This window comes from Physella acuta, unplaced genomic scaffold (genome assembly GCF_028476545.2).
Source record: "Physella acuta isolate Inbredline_101_S28 unplaced genomic scaffold, ASM2847654v3 ptg002071l, whole genome shotgun sequence".
Lineage (NCBI taxonomy): Eukaryota > Metazoa > Mollusca > Gastropoda > Physidae > Physella > Physella acuta.
In genome coordinates, this window is record NW_026733573.1 from 45,826 (window position 1) to 67,512 (window position 21,687).

At 33.9% G+C, this 21,687-nt stretch overlaps 2 protein-coding genes across 6 annotated transcripts; both read left to right on the top strand.

Moving 5' to 3' along the window:
* The first annotated feature begins 5 nt into the window (after nucleotides 1-5).
* Nucleotides 6-5,118, top strand: LOC131931996 (uncharacterized). Its single transcript, XM_059288843.1, has 4 exons — nucleotides 6-169; nucleotides 2,932-3,052; nucleotides 3,531-3,648; nucleotides 4,106-5,118. The coding sequence occupies exons 1-4, from the start codon at nucleotides 64-66 to the stop codon at nucleotides 4,214-4,216; spliced, it is 456 nt and encodes a 151-aa protein (XP_059144826.1). The 5' UTR covers nucleotides 6-63; the 3' UTR covers nucleotides 4,217-5,118.
* Nucleotides 5,119-9,389: 4,271 nt separating this feature from the next.
* On the top strand, nucleotides 9,390-21,478 carry LOC131932006 (uncharacterized). 5 transcript variants are annotated; one of them, XR_009384427.1, is made up of 7 exons: nucleotides 9,390-9,484; nucleotides 11,321-11,407; nucleotides 11,626-11,714; nucleotides 12,193-12,313; nucleotides 13,395-13,515; nucleotides 14,202-14,336; nucleotides 19,183-21,478. XR_009384427.1 is itself a non-coding variant. In XM_059288882.1 (6 exons), exons 2-5 carry the CDS (start codon nucleotides 11,678-11,680, stop codon nucleotides 14,313-14,315), a joined length of 393 nt encoding a protein of 130 aa, XP_059144865.1. In that variant the 5' UTR covers nucleotides 9,396-9,484; nucleotides 11,626-11,677; the 3' UTR covers nucleotides 14,316-14,336; nucleotides 19,183-21,478. The 5 variants fall into 5 exon arrangements, 1 of the variants encoding a protein (XP_059144865.1); XR_009384429.1 differs by having other exon boundaries at nucleotides 14,202-14,322; XR_009384428.1 differs by having other exon boundaries at nucleotides 9,396-9,455.
* The last annotated feature ends 209 nt before the right edge of the window (nucleotides 21,479-21,687 follow it).

A 21,687-nucleotide genomic window follows, 5' to 3' on the forward strand; every position in this document is an offset into this window, starting at 1 on the left:
AAATAGGCATGTAGTTTCAATTTATATTTTTTATATCAACACCATAAGGAATAAGAAGTCATCATGGGTTATGCGAACTCTGAATCTGATTCCTGCTCAACAATAACTTCTGCGCTTAACCTCGTCATTGGCCGTCGTCAAATACACCGCGAAGAAAGGCACCCAAGAGGTGGGATTTTTTAAAATAATAGAATCTTATCTAGATCTCTAGTCTAGATCTACCTTTCGAGATCTAGATTTAAATAAATAGAATCTCTTCTTAAGAGGAGGGGGGGCGGGGGGCTACCGTCTGTGAATTAGATTGGCTTCCCCTGAAATTATATTAGTAAATAAATATAAATTGTAATTTACCAAAATGTAGGCCTAAATAATAAATTAAAACTAAATTTAAAAAAAAGGTAGAATCTACTTGTAATGTGAAAACCAGGTTATTTCACATTTTGAGGAGGATTTATGTTTTTTAAAATACAAAAATGTTTCCTTGTTTCATTTATGTAGAGTAGATCTACCTCACCTGTTTTTAAACAATTGAATTAAAACTTTTCCGTAATAAATGAAGACTAGCGATGTTTCCAACAGATGCAACCATGCTCATTTACTATAGCAGCCATATTGTTTAAGTTTTATTTTTATAAGCTTTTAGCGCGAGATTCAAGGGGAAGTCACTCTATTTTACAAATGGCTGCTGTTAAATCTTGCTCTCAGACACTGCTGTTTAAAGTTAATTTCTGGCCTATATCGATATATTTAGCCATTGATTTAGGTTTATTATTCTTTTATCTATAATATTTGACATAAACATATACCTCTCTAGGGGATATGCTATGTTTTTTTCTATTTTTTACAGTTTAAGATATAAAGACTTTTGAATACTTTAATCATATTTGGCATATAAAAGTAAGTATTAAACAGCAAAAAAAAAGGCTCGAAAACAATTTTGGTTGTCATGGAAACCAAAAAACCTCCGCCATTTTGAATTTTTCGGTACTTTTAAAAATGCTAAGGCTTTTTTATTTATGCATCCATAGCAATCAAATTTAAACTGCTTATATTTCAGTATATATTAAAACTTTTGTCACGACAACTTTTTGAAATAATTACTAGTAAGAATTTTACAAGGTCTAAAAAATCGTACCCTTTTTAGTATTCAAAAGTTTCAAAATGTGCATATTAATTACCAAATACTTTTTTTCTATGAAAGCAATCACAATTCCCTCGTGACAAAAGTTGTATTTTCGCATCAATAACACTTACTGAAAATATGGTTGGCATTGTTTAATAAATAAAAAAGTAGTAGGCTTTTTAGTGTTAAAAAGCTGCGAACTGAGAAAAACAGCCGAAAGTAACAAAAATTAGGTCAAGAAAGTACCATATCTGTGTAAACTGCAAAGCCGATTGTAAGCTTTGGGTGTTTCCGAGATGTAGGAAATTAAGTTAATTAAATACAGAAGAAATCCAGCTTTCCAATGATGTCAAATACAATATGATGACGCATATAAAACTTTTCATAGAGAGTTTGTAAGATTGGGAAAAATTATTTTTTAATTAATAGGGTCATAAAAATCGTTATTCAAACACATAAAATATTTTTTTCTCTTTAAAGTTATTACTTTCTATATACAAAAATGGACAAAGTATCCAAAAGTGTAAGAAACCCATCTTGAGGAAAAACAAGAAATTTTGTGATTTTTTTTTCCGCGCATATCCCCTTAAAGCCTTGACAATGAGGTAACGTTTTCGTACATTAATAGCCGCGGGCGATTTTACGTACCCAAAACGATAGATTACCAATAAAAAATATTACTAGGCTAAATATTTTACTAAATAAAAAAAAAAATAGAGAGAATATCAATTAAAACAGATAGGGGGGGGGGGGGGGGCTACTTGAAACATTGGAAGATATTTTAAGTCGTCCCTTTGAATCCTGGACAGAAAGCCCCCACCTGGCCTTACCTAGGCCTAATCCATTTTTAGTAATAATTATAATGGTCTGCAGTCGCCAGAAATGCTTCTCAAGTGTGCACACTGCCACAAACATCCTAATATATAAAAGCCCCTGTGCGCACTTCTCTCTCTCTCTCTCTCTGTCTGTCCACAAAACATCACATCAGAAACGGCAGCGATATATGAAGAACTTTATACGGACTTTTGTTGAAAATAATATGTTAGATGTTTTAAATGTATAACCACAATTTTATTTAAAGAAGAAAAATAAAAAATAAAGGCGTATTCGAATGTAGAAAAACAATTTTATTTATGCAAACGGAAAAGTGTTTAAACTTGGGACAAGAACGCATTTAACAATGATGTTGCTTATTGTTTACACTAAAAAAAGAGCACGAAACTGATGACGTCATCTTCCGAGTTTAGAATAAAAAGAAATGAACTATTTCATTCAAATATGATTTAGAGCTATGTACGCTATGAAATGTATACAATACGATTTTCTCGACCTAAACTTAAAAAAATTATTTTATCTATTTGGATTCTAGATCTAGAGATGTAGACCCTACCTAGATCTAGAATCTATTCAAATAATACATTTCTATACTAAAGTATTTCAGGCCTTAATTACTTTATTGAAATCTTTGTTTATCTATGCAATTTGCTAATCTCTTTAATATATAAAGCTAAGTTGTTGGGTGCCTGATAGGGCACTTCCCGGCGCCGCAGGCGCTTCAAATTTGACAGGTCTTGCCTTGGGGCGACAGAACACAGGGGCCGGTTGGCCGTGTTGTTAAATTAGTAAAAAATTACCAGATTCTAGTATTGGACACAGTACTTTGTTGAGGATTCATTCCTAAATTTTAAAATTAAATTATAGATTTTCAATATCAGTTTTAAATTATCCAGTATCTGTTCAGCGTTACTCTAAAATGCTTATTTAATCATAAGTGGCCTGTAAATGTAAACATTTAATTTACTTTACAGTTCGCTCTTGTGAAAATACTGATGGCACAGTAAGCATTACAGTTTTTACCCCTGGCTTGGAAAAAGGATCAACCAGACATAGTCCTAGAAATGGAGATGTTCATTTTTGGTGGATAAATAAGTTAGTAGGACTTAATAATTATTGTTTTAAATTTTATTATTATTTAATAAGACATAATTAAAAACATTTTTTGTCTTTTAATTTTTAGTTATGATACCAAGTTTAAGTATAAACCAAGAGTAATTAAGTCTAGAAAATTTTTTTTTTGAAAATGTTTTTTATGTGCTGCCTGCTGCTTCAAATCTCTTTGTTAGGTAGTATAATCAGTCATTTGAAGTTAAAAAGATTTCCCTTAAGTTTAGTTATTAGCATTTTATTTATAACTAACTTGTTTTTTAATTAAGGCATGTTACTTTGTTAGGTTTGTTAACTATTAGTAATTAATTACTCTAAAATGTCAAATTTGTTTGCAAGGAGGGAAAATAATGTGATATTACTTAGATGTTATCTGGTATATTCTCTTAATGTTATTATGATAAGAGATACAAAGGATTAAATGTAATTGTTTATTTAAAAATACTATAATTGTTTTTTTCAGCCATGGATTTTGGCTGCAGGTTATAGTTAGAGATGATATGAATAATAAAGAAACCAGCTTTTTTCGCAAAGTGAGACAGTTCCCTTCAGAAATAAATATACAGAAATCTTACTGGAAGGTATGTGTAAAATTAATTTATGTAAAAAACATAAATAAACAACAATCAACCAGTAAAAAAGTAAAATCTTTGTTCTGTGCAAAATGGGCAGATTTTCTTCTCTGGTTTAACAAATAAGATGTTAAACATAATGTACCAAGAAAAACCCAGTTAATTATATACTATAATTATATATATATATATAAAATATCACATGCTCAACACCTACATAAAAAGCAAAGAATATTTGTTACTGCCTATAATTTAAACCTATATACAAAACCATGTAGTTGCATTCTATTTTTTAAAGATGATGAACACCATTCCCAAGTTTAATTCTTATTCCTCAAAGCCTCAAGAAAGCTGATGAGCTTCTGATCTATTTACTATTTACTTATTTTTTAAATGTTCATAGTTCATACCAGTAATTTTATTGTTTGAAGATGTGCTTTATCTTTTACAATTGTGTGAATTGCAGGTCAAGAATGGAGAAATAGCCATCAAAGTTACAAAGGCTGATAACTCTTGTTGGAGGCCATTGCTATGGAGTAAAGGATTGGATCAGTATACAAGTGATGAGGATGTCTGAAGATCTTGAAATTTAATTTATTATCTGCTATATAAGACTATATGTGAGTGTGTGTGTGTGTGTGCATTAATGTGTGTATGTGTATATATATATCTATATATATATATATATATATATATATATATATATATATATATATATCTGTAGTTGAATACTTTATATTCATGTACTTTATCTCAGGGATTTTTTTATTCATTTTGAATAAAATTGTAATCATGAACTTCAAATGTTGGTAATACTATAGTAAAGTACTTTACCACATTTCTGTTGGAAGGTTGAATAAATGAGTATGCTGTATGCAGTAGTTACAAATTTTTTAATAAACATGCACATTTTTTAATTGTCACAAAATTGTCAAGTCTTCCAATTGTGAATTTCTTACAATGTATAGCAACAAGAATTTCTATTCATGTTTCTTTTATTAAATGTATGCCATTGTGCACTGTAGATAAAAGAAAAAAATGCTTTATTTGCTGAGAGTGAGTATTCTTTGTTTTGTTTAATTATCTTGGTGTAGAGATAAACGATAATTCATCCTTGCATTACTGTGTACTTTTTAATGCTATTAATATTTTTGCTATTCTTAAAGTTTCAGTCAAATTTTTCTTTACATATTTTTACACTTTCCTTTACTTACTGTATTGTTTATGGATCTTGATAAATATAAATATAGAATAAAATTTGTAATTGAGATTAGTATTTCACAGTTTGACGTATCCAAGGAATAATAAACCCCCAGAGGACAAACTCACATATAGATTCAACTTTGTGTGCATGTTGTTGTTTCTTACAGGAATATGATTGTGGCTGAAAGACAGTGTTATATCTCTGTGAAGTGGTCATACTGACACTTAAAATAGATGTTTATATTGTAACAGGACTTGTTTTAATCATTGCCTTCTAGTTGTTGATGTCATTTTTTTATGCTTGCAAAGCAAAATTTGAAACCTCTACTAGTGTCACACCTCATGATGGAACGTAAAACTAAATACAGTATCTCCTTTTAGGCTATTATATTACTACTCTCTAAAACTCGAAAGTCAATATACAACTTTAATGATTAAATTGCATGCAAAGTAAACAGTAGATTAATATTCCAGATCCTGTATTCAGTTATTGGTTAACGTTCTACTCTGTAAAAGTAATAAATAGTAAGCTGCATAATCATCTTTGCCAGTTCGTGTCCAAGAAATACAGGGGCAGATGAAGCAGAGTTCACCTGTTTTAATGGGTGCACTCTCAAAACGGGGCGGGACAAATTGGCCCCCGACATAACGACCCAGTCAAAATAGCCCTGTCAAAAGGCTTGCGACATAAGGGCTCATGACAAAATGAATTGTATGATCACTATTGGCATAAAAATAACCATTTTGGCCTACCTCCACTACCACTATAACCTCTTATAAACGCCGAATGAAATTGTTTTTCATGAATCAACTCACAAACAAATCGAGCCCTTAAAGCTAAATTCCACCAATTCTAAAATGTTGATAATGTTTAATTTACAACAGTAAAGATATGTTGCTTAAAAGCGAGCACAGAAGTGTAATGTATGATGTACAAGATGTTTACAGTATAACGGCATTTTGTTTTGATACAAGCATACTGCAGGTAGAAATGTACAGCGTGGACCACTCTCCCCACACATTGAGTTAGAACAGCCTATAATAACCGATTCAATTATGGAAGCCATAGATAGATGACCCATAAATTAAAACATTCCATTTCTTATAATAGAAAAACTTAATAAAAATAAGGCCTGCCGAACAAGAGATGCATTTTGATGAAGGGGCCCCACTGGATTTGTCATATTCAATGAGACTACTTTGCCGGGAGCCTTAGTCTCTACAGAAACCGTATTTTCAGTGGTCCTTTAGTCGGGAGCCAAATCGACAGGAGCCTATTTGTCGTGAGCCAAAATGACGGGAGCCTATTTGTCGTAATGACGGGGGCCGTTTTGTGGAGAAACTTAATGACGGGAGCCTTATTGACTGGAGCCCTTTTATCGGGTGCCTAAATAACGGGAGCCTATTTGTCGATAGCCTATATGACGGGGTCCATATGTCGTTGGCCCTTTTGATGGGGTCAATTTTACGGGGCCGTTTTGACGCCGCACGGTTTTAATTACCTCTGCATACTGGGGGGAGGGGGGATTGTAGCGTGGATTAGACAGCACTATGTCCAGCCATAGCGAAAAGTTATGAAGTAAAAACAAAATCTATCGTAATAATTTATAAAATGATACTAGATCTTAATATTCCTTTTCTATAAGGGGTCATCCATAAATGACGTCACACTCGTAGGGGGAGGGGGGGATCCGTAATTTTGTGACGATGTGTGGGGAGGAGGGGGGGGGGGGGTTCAGATGTTGCGACGTCACACTTTTGCATTATAAAAAAGCAATGTTAGAAAACGAATTTTAGACGTTATTTCGCGTTTTAGATATAACTGTTTTAATAAATTGTAATAGTTTAGATAAGATTTTAGAAAAATATCGATGTTATAAAAAAATTCAACTGCAATTTTGAGGGGGGGGGGGGGTGTAGGTTGAGGTGTGACGTCATCTTAGGGGGGGTCTGGCTTTTTGTGACGACGTGTGACGGAGGGGAGGAGTGGAGGTAAAAATCGTCAAAAAAGCGTGACGTCATTTATGGATGACCCCTAAAGTATACATCATTCACGTTAAGTGATGGCAGTCATTGTAGTAGGCCTAGATCAGGGGTCGGCAACCTTTTGAAGCGGCAGAGCCAAAAGTTACAATTTTCAAAATTTCCCTGGTTTTAAAGAGCCACTAAGATTTTTTTTATTGCAAATATTTTAGTTTTTTATTAAGATTATTAGTATTTGTGCAAGGAGCTGGAGAGCCGCATCTTGATATCAAAAGAGCCGCATGCGGCTCGCGAGCCGCAGGTTGCCGACCCCTGGCCTAGATCAACCTTTTTTTCCCCTAACAAATGGCCGGTCACAAAACTGAAATAAGTTGGGGTCATATATTTATGACGTCCACATGGTGTATCAGAAATTAAGAATCAGAAATGTAGCTTTGTATACCGCCCGCCTACGAAAAAAAAAGCGATTTTATTTTATAAGCGGCAGGGGATGGGGGCAGTGACCGTGGCAATTTTCTAAAACAATTCATGGTATTTCAATTTTATTTTTTTAACATTTCAAACAATTGGAACTAAACCATATTAGACAAGTTCTATATCTTTATTTTGTGTCAAAGCCTAAGATGTTGTAGATCTTGTCATTTTTTTTTCAAGTAAAAAACTCAAAATAACCACGTTACAATTAGATATTTAAATAACAGAGTGTGTAAATGAGCTCGCTTGGTCAGGTGTGTATGGCTAACGGTCAAGCGCGACCACACAAAAAAAAAGGGGAGAGGCGGTTTGTTATGGAAACCCATGCAGCGTAATGTTGAGTAAAAGTAATATATTGACGTCACGTTGATTAGCCGAATTTACCCGAACCCATATAATCGTTGATAGCTAGACAGCCACAAATGACAGTAAAAAGTTCGGTCCACAGCATCTTCAAGTTTATAAAAAATGTATGACTGCCTGCAATCTCCGACTCAGTGGCGTATAGGTCGGGTGTCACCTGGTGCGGCACTTCGTGGTGTCACCCCCCCCCCCCCCCCCCCCCCCCAGAAATAAAGTATACGAGCCGACCCGCGGCATATCATACGCCGCTATTTAGTTGTTTTATTTTCTACTTTTCAGTAATTCATAATTTGTGAATTCGACAGTACCCCGTGAAAGCAGCCTCCTCTTAGTTACCTCCCCTAAGTTTAAAATCGTTTCCAACTAAATTATCTGCCCCTAATAGCCGTCACAAAACCCGGCCCTACGATTGTAAACATTTAGCGTGAACCACAGCTCACCAGACCATGTAGGGGTGGGGTGGTAGGGAGCGCGCTTACAGCTTGTTTTCTAGCGTCTCCCAGAAGAGAATTATATATATATATACATATATATATATATATATATATATATATATATATATATATATATATATATATATATATATATATATTGTAATAGTTGTAATTTGTACTTAAACGACTATTTAACTTTAATTGATCATTAATGGAACTGGCAAAAGGCATTTGTCTTCTGTACATTTTGATATATTTTGCCTTGGTGTCGCCCCCCTAAATGGTGTCACCCGGTGCGGCCCACCATCCTCTAAAATAGAGAGGCATCCCTGCGCGATATCATACTTTCAATAAAGAATTATTTTAGATAGTCTTATTTAGCACATTCACAAGGTAAGTTTACACGTCGTAGACTTACGGACATCTTTAAAAAGTTTAACTTAACTCCCAAATATTATTTAGTTAGGCCTAGTGATAGATGTTATAATTTCTTTAGAATTATTTAAATAGTTGTGTATAATTTATTTTCTTCTTTTTAGTGCATTATTACATAAAACCTTGTTATTAAAACATTTTTTATGTAAAAAAAATTCCAGTACTTTAAATTTTTAAAATTTACAATAGTTGTAGATCTATGACTAAATCCCCTTGCGCACCTAAGGAACGTGATGATGCGTCGTGTCTAATACTGTGGAATAGTTTGATGACAGCCTACTAATTTGGACAAAATTTAATTAATTCATAAAAAATTAATTAGGCATCCAATTAATTCAAATTTAATGTCATGTTGCATTGTCTTCATGCCTTGACCCACGTACCAAAATATGAACCGAATCTATTCAGAGGAATCTAGAATCTAGTTCAGGGGTTCCCAACCCCGTGCCCGCGGGCGCCATGGCGCCCGCCGAACGATTCGTATGTGCCCGCCTCTCACTATTCGACAGAGACAGAATTTTTTTCATAAACATTATTGAAAGGTTGAAGGGGATGAAAACCGAAAATTTGAGGGGGGGGGGTGCAAATCGAAAATTTGAGGGGGGTGCACATCGAAAGTTTGAGGGGGGGGGTGCAAATCGAAAGTTTTGTGCCGGGTGACGGGAAGGGTCGCTACGCCTCTGGAAGGAGTTAGATCTAGTCGATTTAAAATAGGTGGTGCCCGCCACCCTACCGATATTTTAGAATGTGCTCTAGAGTAAAAAAAAGGTTGGGAACCCCTGATCTAGTTAAATAAAAGCTTGGAAAAGTTTATACATTTCCATGCAAAAAGAAATTAAAGGGAAATTACTCTAGATCTCTAGATCTAAATGTTTTCTCAATATGGACGCTGTTTAATTATTTATAGGGTCGGACCCTAACAAGGTGAAGTGAATGTTTATAAAAACTGAAAGGTATAGAAAATCTAGATCTAGTAACTAGATCTAGTAACGGTAATCTGACTAGAAAACTCCATTTTAGTGTAGATCTAGAATCTAGATCTATATTATTCCTCGCTTCACGTTCACGGTGTTCACCTCCAGTTGAGTAGGTATATTATATTTTAGTATTTTTAACTAGACTCTATTTTATTATTAATTAATAATTAAATTAATATTAATTTTATAATATTTATTAAATTAAATTATTATCAACACAACCGAAACATACAAAAACGTTGGGAAAACATTGGGCTTATTAATTAATTCTTTATGAAGTTTATTTTTGATAATTTACTGTAAATTTACTTTTGTCAAAACTTGAGAAAAATCCAAATTTGGAATGTTGAATGTGCTATGTTATTGTTAACAATAAAATTGAATAAAATGTTCAATGTTCGAATGTCAGTTAAAATTTAAGATATTCAATGGCAATGGGCATGGGTGAAGTACAAAACTCACAATGCAAAGAGGTAGTTATATACTTATATTATATATTTAATAAAATATATAGGCCTAATATATAGCCTACGCATCATACTATAAATAAATAAATAAACTTGTATGAACTCACCATGACCCCAAAACTGAGGCCAACACCATTTCAAATAGCTGTTAGTGTTGCCCAAACTATGATGTATGCTGATAATTATACTGTCAGTGAACCCTCGACCTTGTAGGAGTGTAGGGATTTTTCTCCCGCTGACGATCACACGCTATTTAATTGTAACTGTCCTAATGCTTTTTTATGTTCTTTCTTTTTTTTACCTTTTCTAATTAAAACTCACATTTAAAAAAAAATAAGTAGATCTACCTCTAATCTTAATCCTAGTGTTTCCCTAACGTTTTTGTGTGTTTCAGTTGTGTTTATAATAAAATACGCTCAACTGGAGGTGAACGTGAAGCAGCGAATAAAATACGCTAAAATGGAGTTTTACCATGGGGTTGTTAGTAGTATTGTAATCTCAATTAATTTTATGGTTAGAAATTATTACTAATTAATTCAATTAGGGTTAGTACAGGTTTGCGTGGCGTATCATAGTACCAGGGTGTAATCTATCGTTTTAGGTGCGTAAAATCGTCCGAGGCTAGTAATGTGCAAAAAAGTTGCCTGATAGTTAAGGCTTTAATAGAAGTATATTGTGTAAAAATAAGGTGACTTTTAATTCTATTAATTTTAATTATTTCACATTTTTAGGAGGATTTATGTTTTGAAAGTTACAAAAATATTTCAAAGTTTCATTAATGTACATGTTTTTTAAACAATTGTATGAAACATTTTCAGTAAAAAATAATAACTAGCGATATTTCATCAGATGCAGCCAAGCTCATTTACTTTTAGCAGCCACCAAGTTTTTTTTTTGTAAAATTATAGTAAGAGATTCAAGGGAAACCACTTCTACTTAGATGACCGATATTCATAAAGCAAATCTTGCTCGCAAACACTGCTGTTTAAAGTTAATTTCTGGCCCACATTGATATATTTAGCCATTGATTTTGGTTTATTGATTTTCTATTAATCACATGTATTATTAGGCCTATATTTCTAGAATTATTTAAAGTAATAACCTCCAAAAGAGGACGTAAAATGCATTTACAGATCATAACTAAATAGTTTTATAACTTGATCTAGATCTACAGACCTGCTTGGCAAATAGACTAGCACAAACACAAGTCGAGATGTTGAATTTAATTAGGGATGTAAGATAATAACTAGTCTAGATATATATTCAATGTTTCATTGCCCCTGTTATGATTTTTTATCATGTGTGAGATGTGGTAGAATAATGTTTAACAATATTTTATTTTCAGAAGTAGAAATTACTGTCTTCTTGAAGTATAGGTGATGTAATTCAGAGGGTAGATGATTGTTGACATACGTTGTGTTTCTGTACTGAAGTAATTACCTTTCAGAATACTTAAGTTTTAGAATTTAAAAATGAAATTATTATTTTTAAAAATAATTAATGAAATTAATTTTTTTTATATAGGCTATTTAATTTTTTTTTAAAAATGTTGGTCTGTGTGTATTATACATTAATTTTTTATTCCACCTACTTTTTTTGTTTAACAGTTCAAAATTGCTCCAGGAATTTACTAGTAATTTTTTTTTTCAGATAAAAATATTTTAATGCATCCATTTCATTAAAATCCACTGCCTTCTCACTCATGGCACAGACAGAATTAATACAAAGGCATGCTAGATGTAAGCAACTTTAATAGTACATTTTTAATATGTTATATATTTATTGTCGTTTATGTATGCTTTTGACCTGTATAAAAGTTAAGTTAAACATCGAATTTTGAAAAATTCCATCTCAGCAAGACATGCCATTAGGGTGCTACCTCTGAAAATACCTTACTTGTTTTACAACAGATGCTTTCTGGACTCTAAACTCAAAACATTCCACTCAGAGAAAAATTGTTTGCGGTGCTTGCTAGGTTGAAGATAATTGTGCAGTTTGTTTACAATGTTAAAATAGATGTATGAACCTCAAAAGTAGACACTCAGAATAAGAATCCTAAATATCAAACTTTAGCCTTATCCTAAACCTAAAGAAGGTCACCATTTCAAATACATGCACAGCTCCTCTTCAATGCTAAATAGGACAAATGCTGTCTTAACTTATAATCTATGTAATGATGACATCAAAATAAAAGCAAACTAACATCAAGTGTTACAGGTCGATCAGTGGATCTTAATGATGGGACTGTACAAGTTGAAATTATGGCTCCAGGTCTAAAACCTGGCAAAGATGACCACCATCCAAAAAATGGGACAGTGTTTTTTGATTGGCTCAACAGGTTTGATCTTTATTAATAATCTGAATATTTACATAAGATCCCTTTCTTTCAAACGCAATATTGGTGGTAAAAAACAATGTGTGTAACTTATATCATTCTGTCAGATGTTCTAGTCACAGTGGCCGCATGGTTGAGTTGGTAAAGTTCACGGTTCAAACCCATGGGCAGATAAGGCTCAATAGCTAGGGACAGCAACTCTTCTAGGAGAGACAACTCCAAAATCAAACAACTGCTGCAATGTAGTTTGTTCTTGGTTGGACAAAAGCTAAAGAAGCAAATCCAGAAAGAAAAACAGGCTGAAATCGGAGCAACAGCCTTTATGGCGCATAACAAGTTATCACGTAATACTTAATTGTGTTGGGGGGAATCACTTCCAACATTAAAAATTAAGAACAAAGTAGAAGTTCTAGTCACACTAAAAAATAAGTGCAGCTTGTACAAGTTTGACAAAGTGTTAACATTTGCTACAGTAATTTATTTGAATTTTACAAACTGTTTTAAAATACCTTATTAATGAGCAAGGACTATTTTGTAATGAAAAAAAATTATTGCCTGAAGAACCTAAGATAATGATAAACATTTACTAGATCTATTATTCTTCTTCTCTGGTTCAGCTAATGGTTTTGTTAATGTATTTCGGTGTGAAGTTTGAATGTATACACTGAATCTAATTTAGTTTCTTTAATAGTTTACCCACAAAATGAAAAAATCAGTGCTTCTCACAGGAGCAGAAAATAGCAGGCCACTATTTTTAGTTCGGGGGGGGGGGGGGGGATTGACAGGGAGTCACATTGTTATCATTGTTTAATGTTGTTAAGCTGTTAAACTGCACAATATGTCAGGTTCTGTATTTGAGTTCAAAAACAGCATTTGAGAGTAAAGGCTGGAAAGACAGTGTTATTTTCCAGTAGGAGTTAGTTAATAACAATAACAGGAGAAAACTTACTTTTACCTTTTGCAATAGAACAGAATTTTCACTATGTTGTTGTGTATCACATATTTTATAATAATGGATTGTGTTGATCTCTTTTGTTGTATTATGTTTACGATTAAGATAAAACCATAACATATTTTGTTTTAGTTGTCGGGGATTTGACATAAGGATTACAGTAGAAGACAAAAAAGCAAAAAAAAACACTGAGTTTATAATGATAGTCAAGAAAATGCCTGGGAAAATTATCAAAACAAGCTCCGCATGGCATGTATGATGCTTTCAATTCCTAATTAATTTCTCTTTACACTCTGAATATTTCTTCATTTTTTACATCATTACTGTATTTGTAAAATCAATGTTAAATCTTACTTTATTTTAAATAGGTTTTAAAAAATTATGTTACATTTTGTTTTAAACTAAAAAGTATAGTGTATTGCAGGGGTTCCCAACCTTTTTTTACTTTAGAGCACATTCTAAAATATCGGTAGGGTGGCGGGCACCACCTATTTTAAATCGACAAACTCCTTCCAGAGGCGTAGCAACCCTTACCATCACCCGGGGACAAAACGTTCGATTTGCACCACCCCCCCCCCCCCGTCAAACTTTTGATGTGCACCCCCCTCCTTAAACTTTCGATTTGCACCCCCCCCCCCCTCAAACTTTTGATTTCCATTCCCTTCAACCTTTCAATAATGTTTATGAAAAAAAATTCTGTCTCTGTCGAATAGTGAGAGGCAGGCACACACGAATCTTTCGGAGGGCGCCATGGCGCCCGCGGGCACAGGGTTGGGTATTGAATAATGTTAAATTATGTAAAACCAGTTACATTTGTTATCCAAAGTGTCTACCTGTGTGTAAGTGTAAAAATATCTTGATTAATTTGTTAATGCTCATTGTTTTTCTTTTCAACATCTAATTTCTATATATTTGTATAAATTACAAAAATTATTCCAGGTTGAGAAAGATAAAGTAGTAATCAAGATGAAAAAAGCCGAGAATATATCATGGTTAGAAAAACTCCAAGCTAAAGGAATAGACATGGGTAGCAGCAGTAGTGAGGAAGATTAAATACTATGTAAGTGTAAGTAGGTATGTCAAAATGATTTTTTAAAACAGTCTCAGAGCTTTTTTGAAAGATGCCATGTTAAGAATTCAATATTCTAAGATAGTTGATACCAAATTTGTTCATATACCTCAAGATATAAAGATGTAAAAAAAATATAACGTTTTAAAATTTTGGTTATTTTTTTTTTTTTCTACATGTTTGAAGTGTTATACCTGTAAAAGTGTATGGTTAGGTTAGGTTAGCCTTTCGCCCCCTCCTGGGACATAGGCCACTGGCAAGAGCTTTCCAGGCGTCTCTGTCCTGGGCTAGTCTCTCCAACTGTCCCCAGGAGTATCCAATCTTCTTGGTGTCTCCCTCCAGGTCACATCTCCAGGTCTTTCGCCTCTCCTCCTCCTGCCCTGTGGATTCCAGGTGAGGGCCTGTCTTGTTATGCTTGATACAGGCTTCCTGAGTGTGTGGCCAATCGATTTCCATTTTCTAAGGAGGATCTCTTCTTCAGCTGGCAGTTGATTTGTCTGTTGCCATAATACTTCATTTCTGATGGTTTTAGGCCAGCAAACTCGCATGATCTTTCTGAGGCATGAGTTTATAAATTATTGTATTTTCTTCTTATTTATAGCAGTTATTCTCCATGTCTCAGCTCCATAGAGTAAAACAGGTTTTACTAGTGTGTTGAAGAGCCGGAGTTTTATTCCAAGGGTTAAATCTCCAGAACCCCAAACATTTTTAGTTGGTTGAAAACTGCTCTTGTCTTGCCTGTCCTTATTTTTATGTCTGTTTCTGTCCCACCCTGCTTATCAACAATACTTCCAGGTGAATCTATCCACTTCTTCTAGGGCTTCTTCTGCCAATGTTTTAGGGGTGCTTCTTGATGCATTGACTTTGAGAACTTTACTTTTCCCTCTGTGGATGTTCAGGCCCAGGCATGTAGAAAAATTAGCAACACTGTTGGTTTTATCTTGCATTTGCTGTTGTGTGAGAAAGAAGGGCCAGGTTGTTAGCAAAGTCCAGGTCATCCAGCTGGCTCCACAGTGTCCACTGTATACCGTTTCGCCTTTTCTCTTTTGACATCTTCATAATCCAGTCTATGGCCAGTAGGAACAGGAATGGTGAAAGTTGGCAACCCTGCCTTACTTCAGTCCGTACAGGGAAGGCCTCCAAAGTCTATTGGCCATGCACTACTCTACATTTCAGACCTTCATATGAAGACATAATAATGTTGACTATTTTCTGTGGCACCCCGTAGTGTCTCAACAATTTTCACATTGACTGTCTATCCAGGCTATCAAAGGCCTTCTCATAGTCTATGAAATTAATATAGAGAGATGTGTTCCACTCTTGGGTCTATTCAATGATGATGCGCAGGGTAGCAATTTGGTCTACTCATGACCTTTCCTTTCTAAAGCCTGCCTGTTGATCTCAAAGCTGTGGGTCTATCGCTTCCATTATTCTGTTTAATAATATTCTGTTGAAGACTTTGCCTGGGATGGACAAAAATGTTAAACTATAGTTAGATTATGCACTAAGATTGCCTTTCTTTGGAAGTTTTATGAGTAGTCCATCCTTCCATTCCTCTGGTATTTGTTCATCTTCCCACATTTTCTTGAAGAGTGTGTGTAGTAGTGTGGTGCTAGTTTCTATATCTGTGCTATCAGTGCTTCTGTCGGTATACCATCTATTCCTGAAGCCAGTTTTTCAGCTGCTTTATAAATCTTTATGTATCTCTTCTTTTGAAGGTGGGTTACATTCTAAAGGGAGATCACTTTCAGCTGTTGGTATATCTTGCTTGCACTCTGGTGTTGGTCTATTCAGTAGTTCTACAAAATTTTCTGCCCATCTCTTCCTCTGTCCTTCCGCATCAGGTATTGTCTTTCTATCTTTGGTCTTCACTGGCAGCAGCTCTAAATAACTCCTTTTGTATTTCCTTATGCATTTCTTGACACTTTTTGTTTGTTTCAGTATATTCTTCCAGGGCTTTTAATTTAGCAGCCCGTGTACGACTGTTGTTTAGTGTTGCCTTCTTCCTTTTGCTCTCCTCAATAATTTTCAGAGTATCTGCTGAAATCCATTCCTTATTCCTTATAGGGCCTAACACTTCTTCCCATGTTGACATAAATATGCGTTTGGTTTTTTCCCATTTTTCCTCAATTGTCTCTTCTTCTATTAGCTCTTGTAGGACCTGAAACTTGTTGGAAATATGTAGCTAAAATTCAGTTAGCTTAGAGGGGTCCTTAAGCAGGCCAGTGTTATACCTGTATTTCCTTTTGTTTTCCAACATGTTTTTCTTCAGCTTGAGTTTTACTTTAGCAACAAGTAGGTGATGGTCTGAAGCAACATCAGCTCCTCTCTTGACACTTATATCTTGAAGTGATCTCCTGAACTTTTTTATGATACATATATGGTCTATCTGGTTTTCTGTAGACAAGTCGGGTGCTACCCAAGTAGCTTTATGTATCCTTTTTTGATGAAAGAGACTCCCTCCAATTACTAAATTACTTGTGGCAGACAAGTCAGCAAATCTTTCTCCATTTTCTTTCATCTCAAAAAGTGTATGACACAAACTCAATCTTTTGAAAAAAATCATAAAAACTTTTCTGATGAAAGAGCGACTTGATAAGTATATTAAAATTTAGGGTAACAACGCTTCTTTGAATATAAGTAACCTGTATGCCTATAACATGCACATTTGAAACCTATGTTTGAAACCCACATTTAATCAGAAGAGTGCAGGGGTTCACAATTTGTCAAAAATGATCTGGCTGTATTGAAATACAGAATAACCATAGCTCCTAACAGGTAAACAGTCTTTGTGTCAATTATTTATATGTGATCCAATGCTGGCTGGAACAGTGCAACTGTCCCACAAAGAAAATATTTTTTGTCGAAATAATTAAGTCTCTAGAACCAATCGTGCATTTAAAAGTAAGAACATATATTTAGAATGCCTCAGTCTGTGTACCTATATGTTATAAATATGTATTTATACATAGCTGGTTCTACAATTATTGCGATATTGTAGGGCTACACCAAAATAAGCTTGCTTATTGTTATGCTATGTTATGCTTCCAATTCAGTGGAAATAGAGGATAATTTTTCTAGCAACCTTGATTGTTCACTCACACATGTTTCTAACTCCCCACCCTTATAGTCTAGAGATTGTCCCAATTCACGCAAGCTTTGTTCGCCCGGCACTCTTTTTTTTTTTCCTTTTGAACAAGTAGTTACAGCCAGGTTAACTACAATCCCGGTTCACTAATGCACGAAAAATCTATACACTGCAAGCTATTCCTAAATCAAATATTACAATAATATTAGAAACCTACCACAAATGTGCTTATGAAATTTAAAACAAAATGGTGGTACTTATCTTGGTTCACAAAATACAATCCACACACAAAACCGATGTGATGACACACTTCCCGGCGCACTGGATCCCCTTGTCCTGGTACAATACATTGTATTTGTGTTCCTCTTGTAGTCCAGTTGACAACAATCTCCCACATACCATTAAGGCAGCTCACAACAATTCCATACATATAATAAAGGTCCAAAAGTGTTTGTAGTAGCAATGACGAATCTGCAAGTTGTTCAGATTGACATTACCTTGCCAACATGCTACATGCTTTTTAGCGCAATTTCCATTCTGGAGAATTGCGTTTATTAACTCGTCATTTCTGGGAATGTATGGATGTGTGTCCGCAGCTTTAAGTCATATCTCCTCCTCAACGAAGCAATATCGAGGACTAGTTCCTAAAGCAATTATGTTAAGCAAGTTACGAGGATGAACATAGGCCATAAAAATTCCGGGTTTCTTTCATGGATTTCCCGGAAAAGCCAAAAAACCTCGAAAAAATGCAGTTTTTGGCCCATATCTCGGCAACCAGACCACTTAGCGACTTGAAACATGTACCAATCGATTCCTGCCATAATTTAGAACAATATTGCCGAAGAAAGTTTTCAAAAATATCCTTTCGTTCGGTCACAAATAATTTTTTGAATTAATTAAAATTTGGACCGAATTAGTAGGCATTTTATGCAACCACACCACGCGTCATCACGTTCAATAGCTGCGCCATCACGTTCAATGGCTGCGACGTCACGTTCGGTAGCTGGGCGCGCAATGGTTTTTAGTCATGTTACTCTATTGTAAATAAAACATGTAAAATACTGAAAAAAAATTAATAAAAAACGTTTTAACAACTAACCAATGGTTTTACTAACCCTGCTCTTGATTTACGCTACGACAGAGCTATTTTTAGATAACACAAGGAAATTGCGCTAAAATTGTCACTAGACTTTTTTTAATTACTTGTTGTTTTTTTTGCTGAACTATCAAACATCTAAAACTTGCTAACATCAATTTAGAAAATCTTGGTGGTGTTTTGTTAACAAAGAAAGCTGCTATTTTCTACAACCGTGCCTAGAGATATTTTAGTGATCCTTATAGTGTGTTTTGTCGATCTCTGTTTTTTTTAATGAAAGTTTGTTTTAAGCAAATTATAAAACTCAACTATATATGAAGACTTCTTTGGAACTAACAGCATAGTCACACTTTTATAAGTTAAAGTCAATACACATTAAAAGCCTCTAAGCACATTTTGATAGATGACTCAAGTTTCTAAGGATGTCAGTCTCAGTAAGTGTGTCTTTATACAAGCCTAGACAGAAAACTTCAAATTTTTTTTTAAATGTGGTACTTTCTACCATTGTACCATGGTCTTTAAATGGTTGGATTTTCTTGTTGTATCTTTCTTTCCTTTATTTAAAAAAGTTGAATGATTTTAAAATGTTATGGTCTTCATTATTGCATTAATTCTCCCTGTTACATTTTTTAAGAGAGTTACCCTTGACATATTTTCACTTTCATAGGCATAACTGACTGGGAACACCTTGCAAAAGATGGATCAGGCTGGAGATGTGGCATTCAAACTGGGCTTACCTTACATGCAAAAGGTCTGATCAGACTTCAGACTACCACAATTCTTTGCTCATCCCTGCACAGGATGATAACTTGAGAACAGACATGAGGTCTACATGAAGTGCTGCAAAATCACAAACTACTTATGGTTTTTAAGAATATTTTATACCAATCAAAGTTGACGTTTTAATTTTTTTTTTTTAATTTTTCTATAGAATGTAGTATGAATGTTTTATGTGCTATTTTTTTCAAAGCTACTAAATTATTATTTTTTACATTTACTTTTTGTAACAATACGTAGATGTCGATGCGACAATATGTTGTTGTTGAGAGTTCCTTCTTTCAAGAATAGACCATAGACTGCTGTTCATTTTATAACTTTATTTACAACAGCAAAGAATACACTTCATTCAGTAATCAAAACATTTCAAGTCCTAACCGTCAACACACATAGCTTCCCCTTGCATTCATGTATGTGGTCCCACGAACATCTCATATACCCGATTATATAGCCCTACATTCACTCCCTTCAGTCAGTGAGCGATTTCCACGAAGCATACAAAATACATAATACAGTGATTGATTGCTCACGCATTCACTTCCGTTGGCCAGGTATTCAACTCTCAAACACGTTTCACTCGAAATACAATTCACCAAATAGCTTGTTACACTTTTTAACAGATCCTCCTTGCCTAAAAAAAAATACTGTACTCTACTTTTTAACTGTACTTTACTTTTAACTCTACTTTACTTTTTACTAACATACTTCAAGGTTTCTCTAATAAAACGGATATATAATCTGTAATAGAAAATACAAATCCAGACTACAAAAATATACACTCTGCAAAACATAGATTTAAGATTGTTTTTTTGTGTTTTTCAAAAGTAGATGTTTAAGTTTAAGATAGCTCATTCCATTTTATGTGTATCTTTTTATAAAATGTAGTATAAATGTTATATGTGTCAAAAATTGTTGTCAAATTTATTAAGTACATTTTTTTTACATTTACTTTTTGACAGATCCTTCATGCCTCAAAAAGATACTGTATTTTACTTTTTCTTCTTCATTCTTCATTTTAATGCTGGATATAATTTCCTCCAACACCATCACTTATTACATGTCATCTTTTTATGCGCCATACAATTTCAGCCTGCCTTTATTTTGAATTTGTTTCCTTAGCCTTTGTCCATCTTAGAAAAAACTACAGGGTAGCAGTTATTGATTCTGGAGTTTTCTCTCCAAGATGGGTTGCTGTTCCCAGGTATCAGGCCTTATCTGCCTGGGAATTTTTAACTCAGGACTGTTCAGTTAAGCAACCATGAGCATTACCGACCTGACCTCGCTGACCCCTACTTTACTTTTTAATATAAATCTTTCATTTCTATACTTCTAAACAGATGCTGCTCTAAGTTTTTCAATATACATCTGTCATGTCATGGAAAAGCTATTGTTCATCACTTTTTACTATACGTCTAATGTTTATTTTATGTATATATTTAGTGTAAATATAATTTCATTTTTCTGAAATAAGTGCATAACAACTTCAATGCAATTAAGCCATGTAAAGCCATCATCCTCGTGTATTTTAGTTTTTAAAATACTTTTATAAAATATTTATAATATTTTTTAATTCTACAGCATTTTTGTACTTTCACTTTCATGCACAAAACAATTTGGCTGTAAATTATTTTCTCATAGTTTTCACTTTTGTATGTTCCACTTAATTTGTCTTTTTTGACTTGTTTTATACAATTGTGTTGAAGCAATTAAATAATGCTTAAAATGTGTTTCCGTCATTGTAAATTTTAATAAACTTTGAACATATTTTTCTTACTGAAAAGTTGGTTATAAAGATTCATTGACTATGTGTTATTAAATACTCCAATTAGATAAACAAAAATATCTTCTACTTTTAAAGATTGGCTACCACAGGAAGATCATAAATGATCATAAATGAGTATCAGGTAGTGAGAATGAAAGCAAGCATTTTAATACATCCTGTACTGTATATCTAAAGTAAGGGTAAGAAAGTGTGATGTCACATCACTGGAATTTTTTTTTTTTTGTACACCGACAAAATGACCTGTTCAAAAGAGCCCAGACATTTAGGCTCATGTCATATTTGTCAGGAGCCTATATGATGGAAGCTTATATGACAGGGTTAATTTGTCGCCTGCCGTTTTTATGAGGTCAGTTTCATGGGGCTCTTAATGAACATAAGAGTCTTATGTTTGGGCCGTTTTGAAGCAGCACTGTTATTAAATGTTTTTTTGTTTCCTTCTAAGTTTTTCTTTATTTCATTTTTTATTTCATTCTAGTATTGATCTGGATTTTCTGGAAATTTTTTGTAAAAAAAAATACTATAGGGCCTTAGAGTACTTTTACGAAAAGGGAAGCCACCCCTAATATTTTCAGCAAACATCCTAGCTTCAATGGTTATCCCCCCTATGAAATA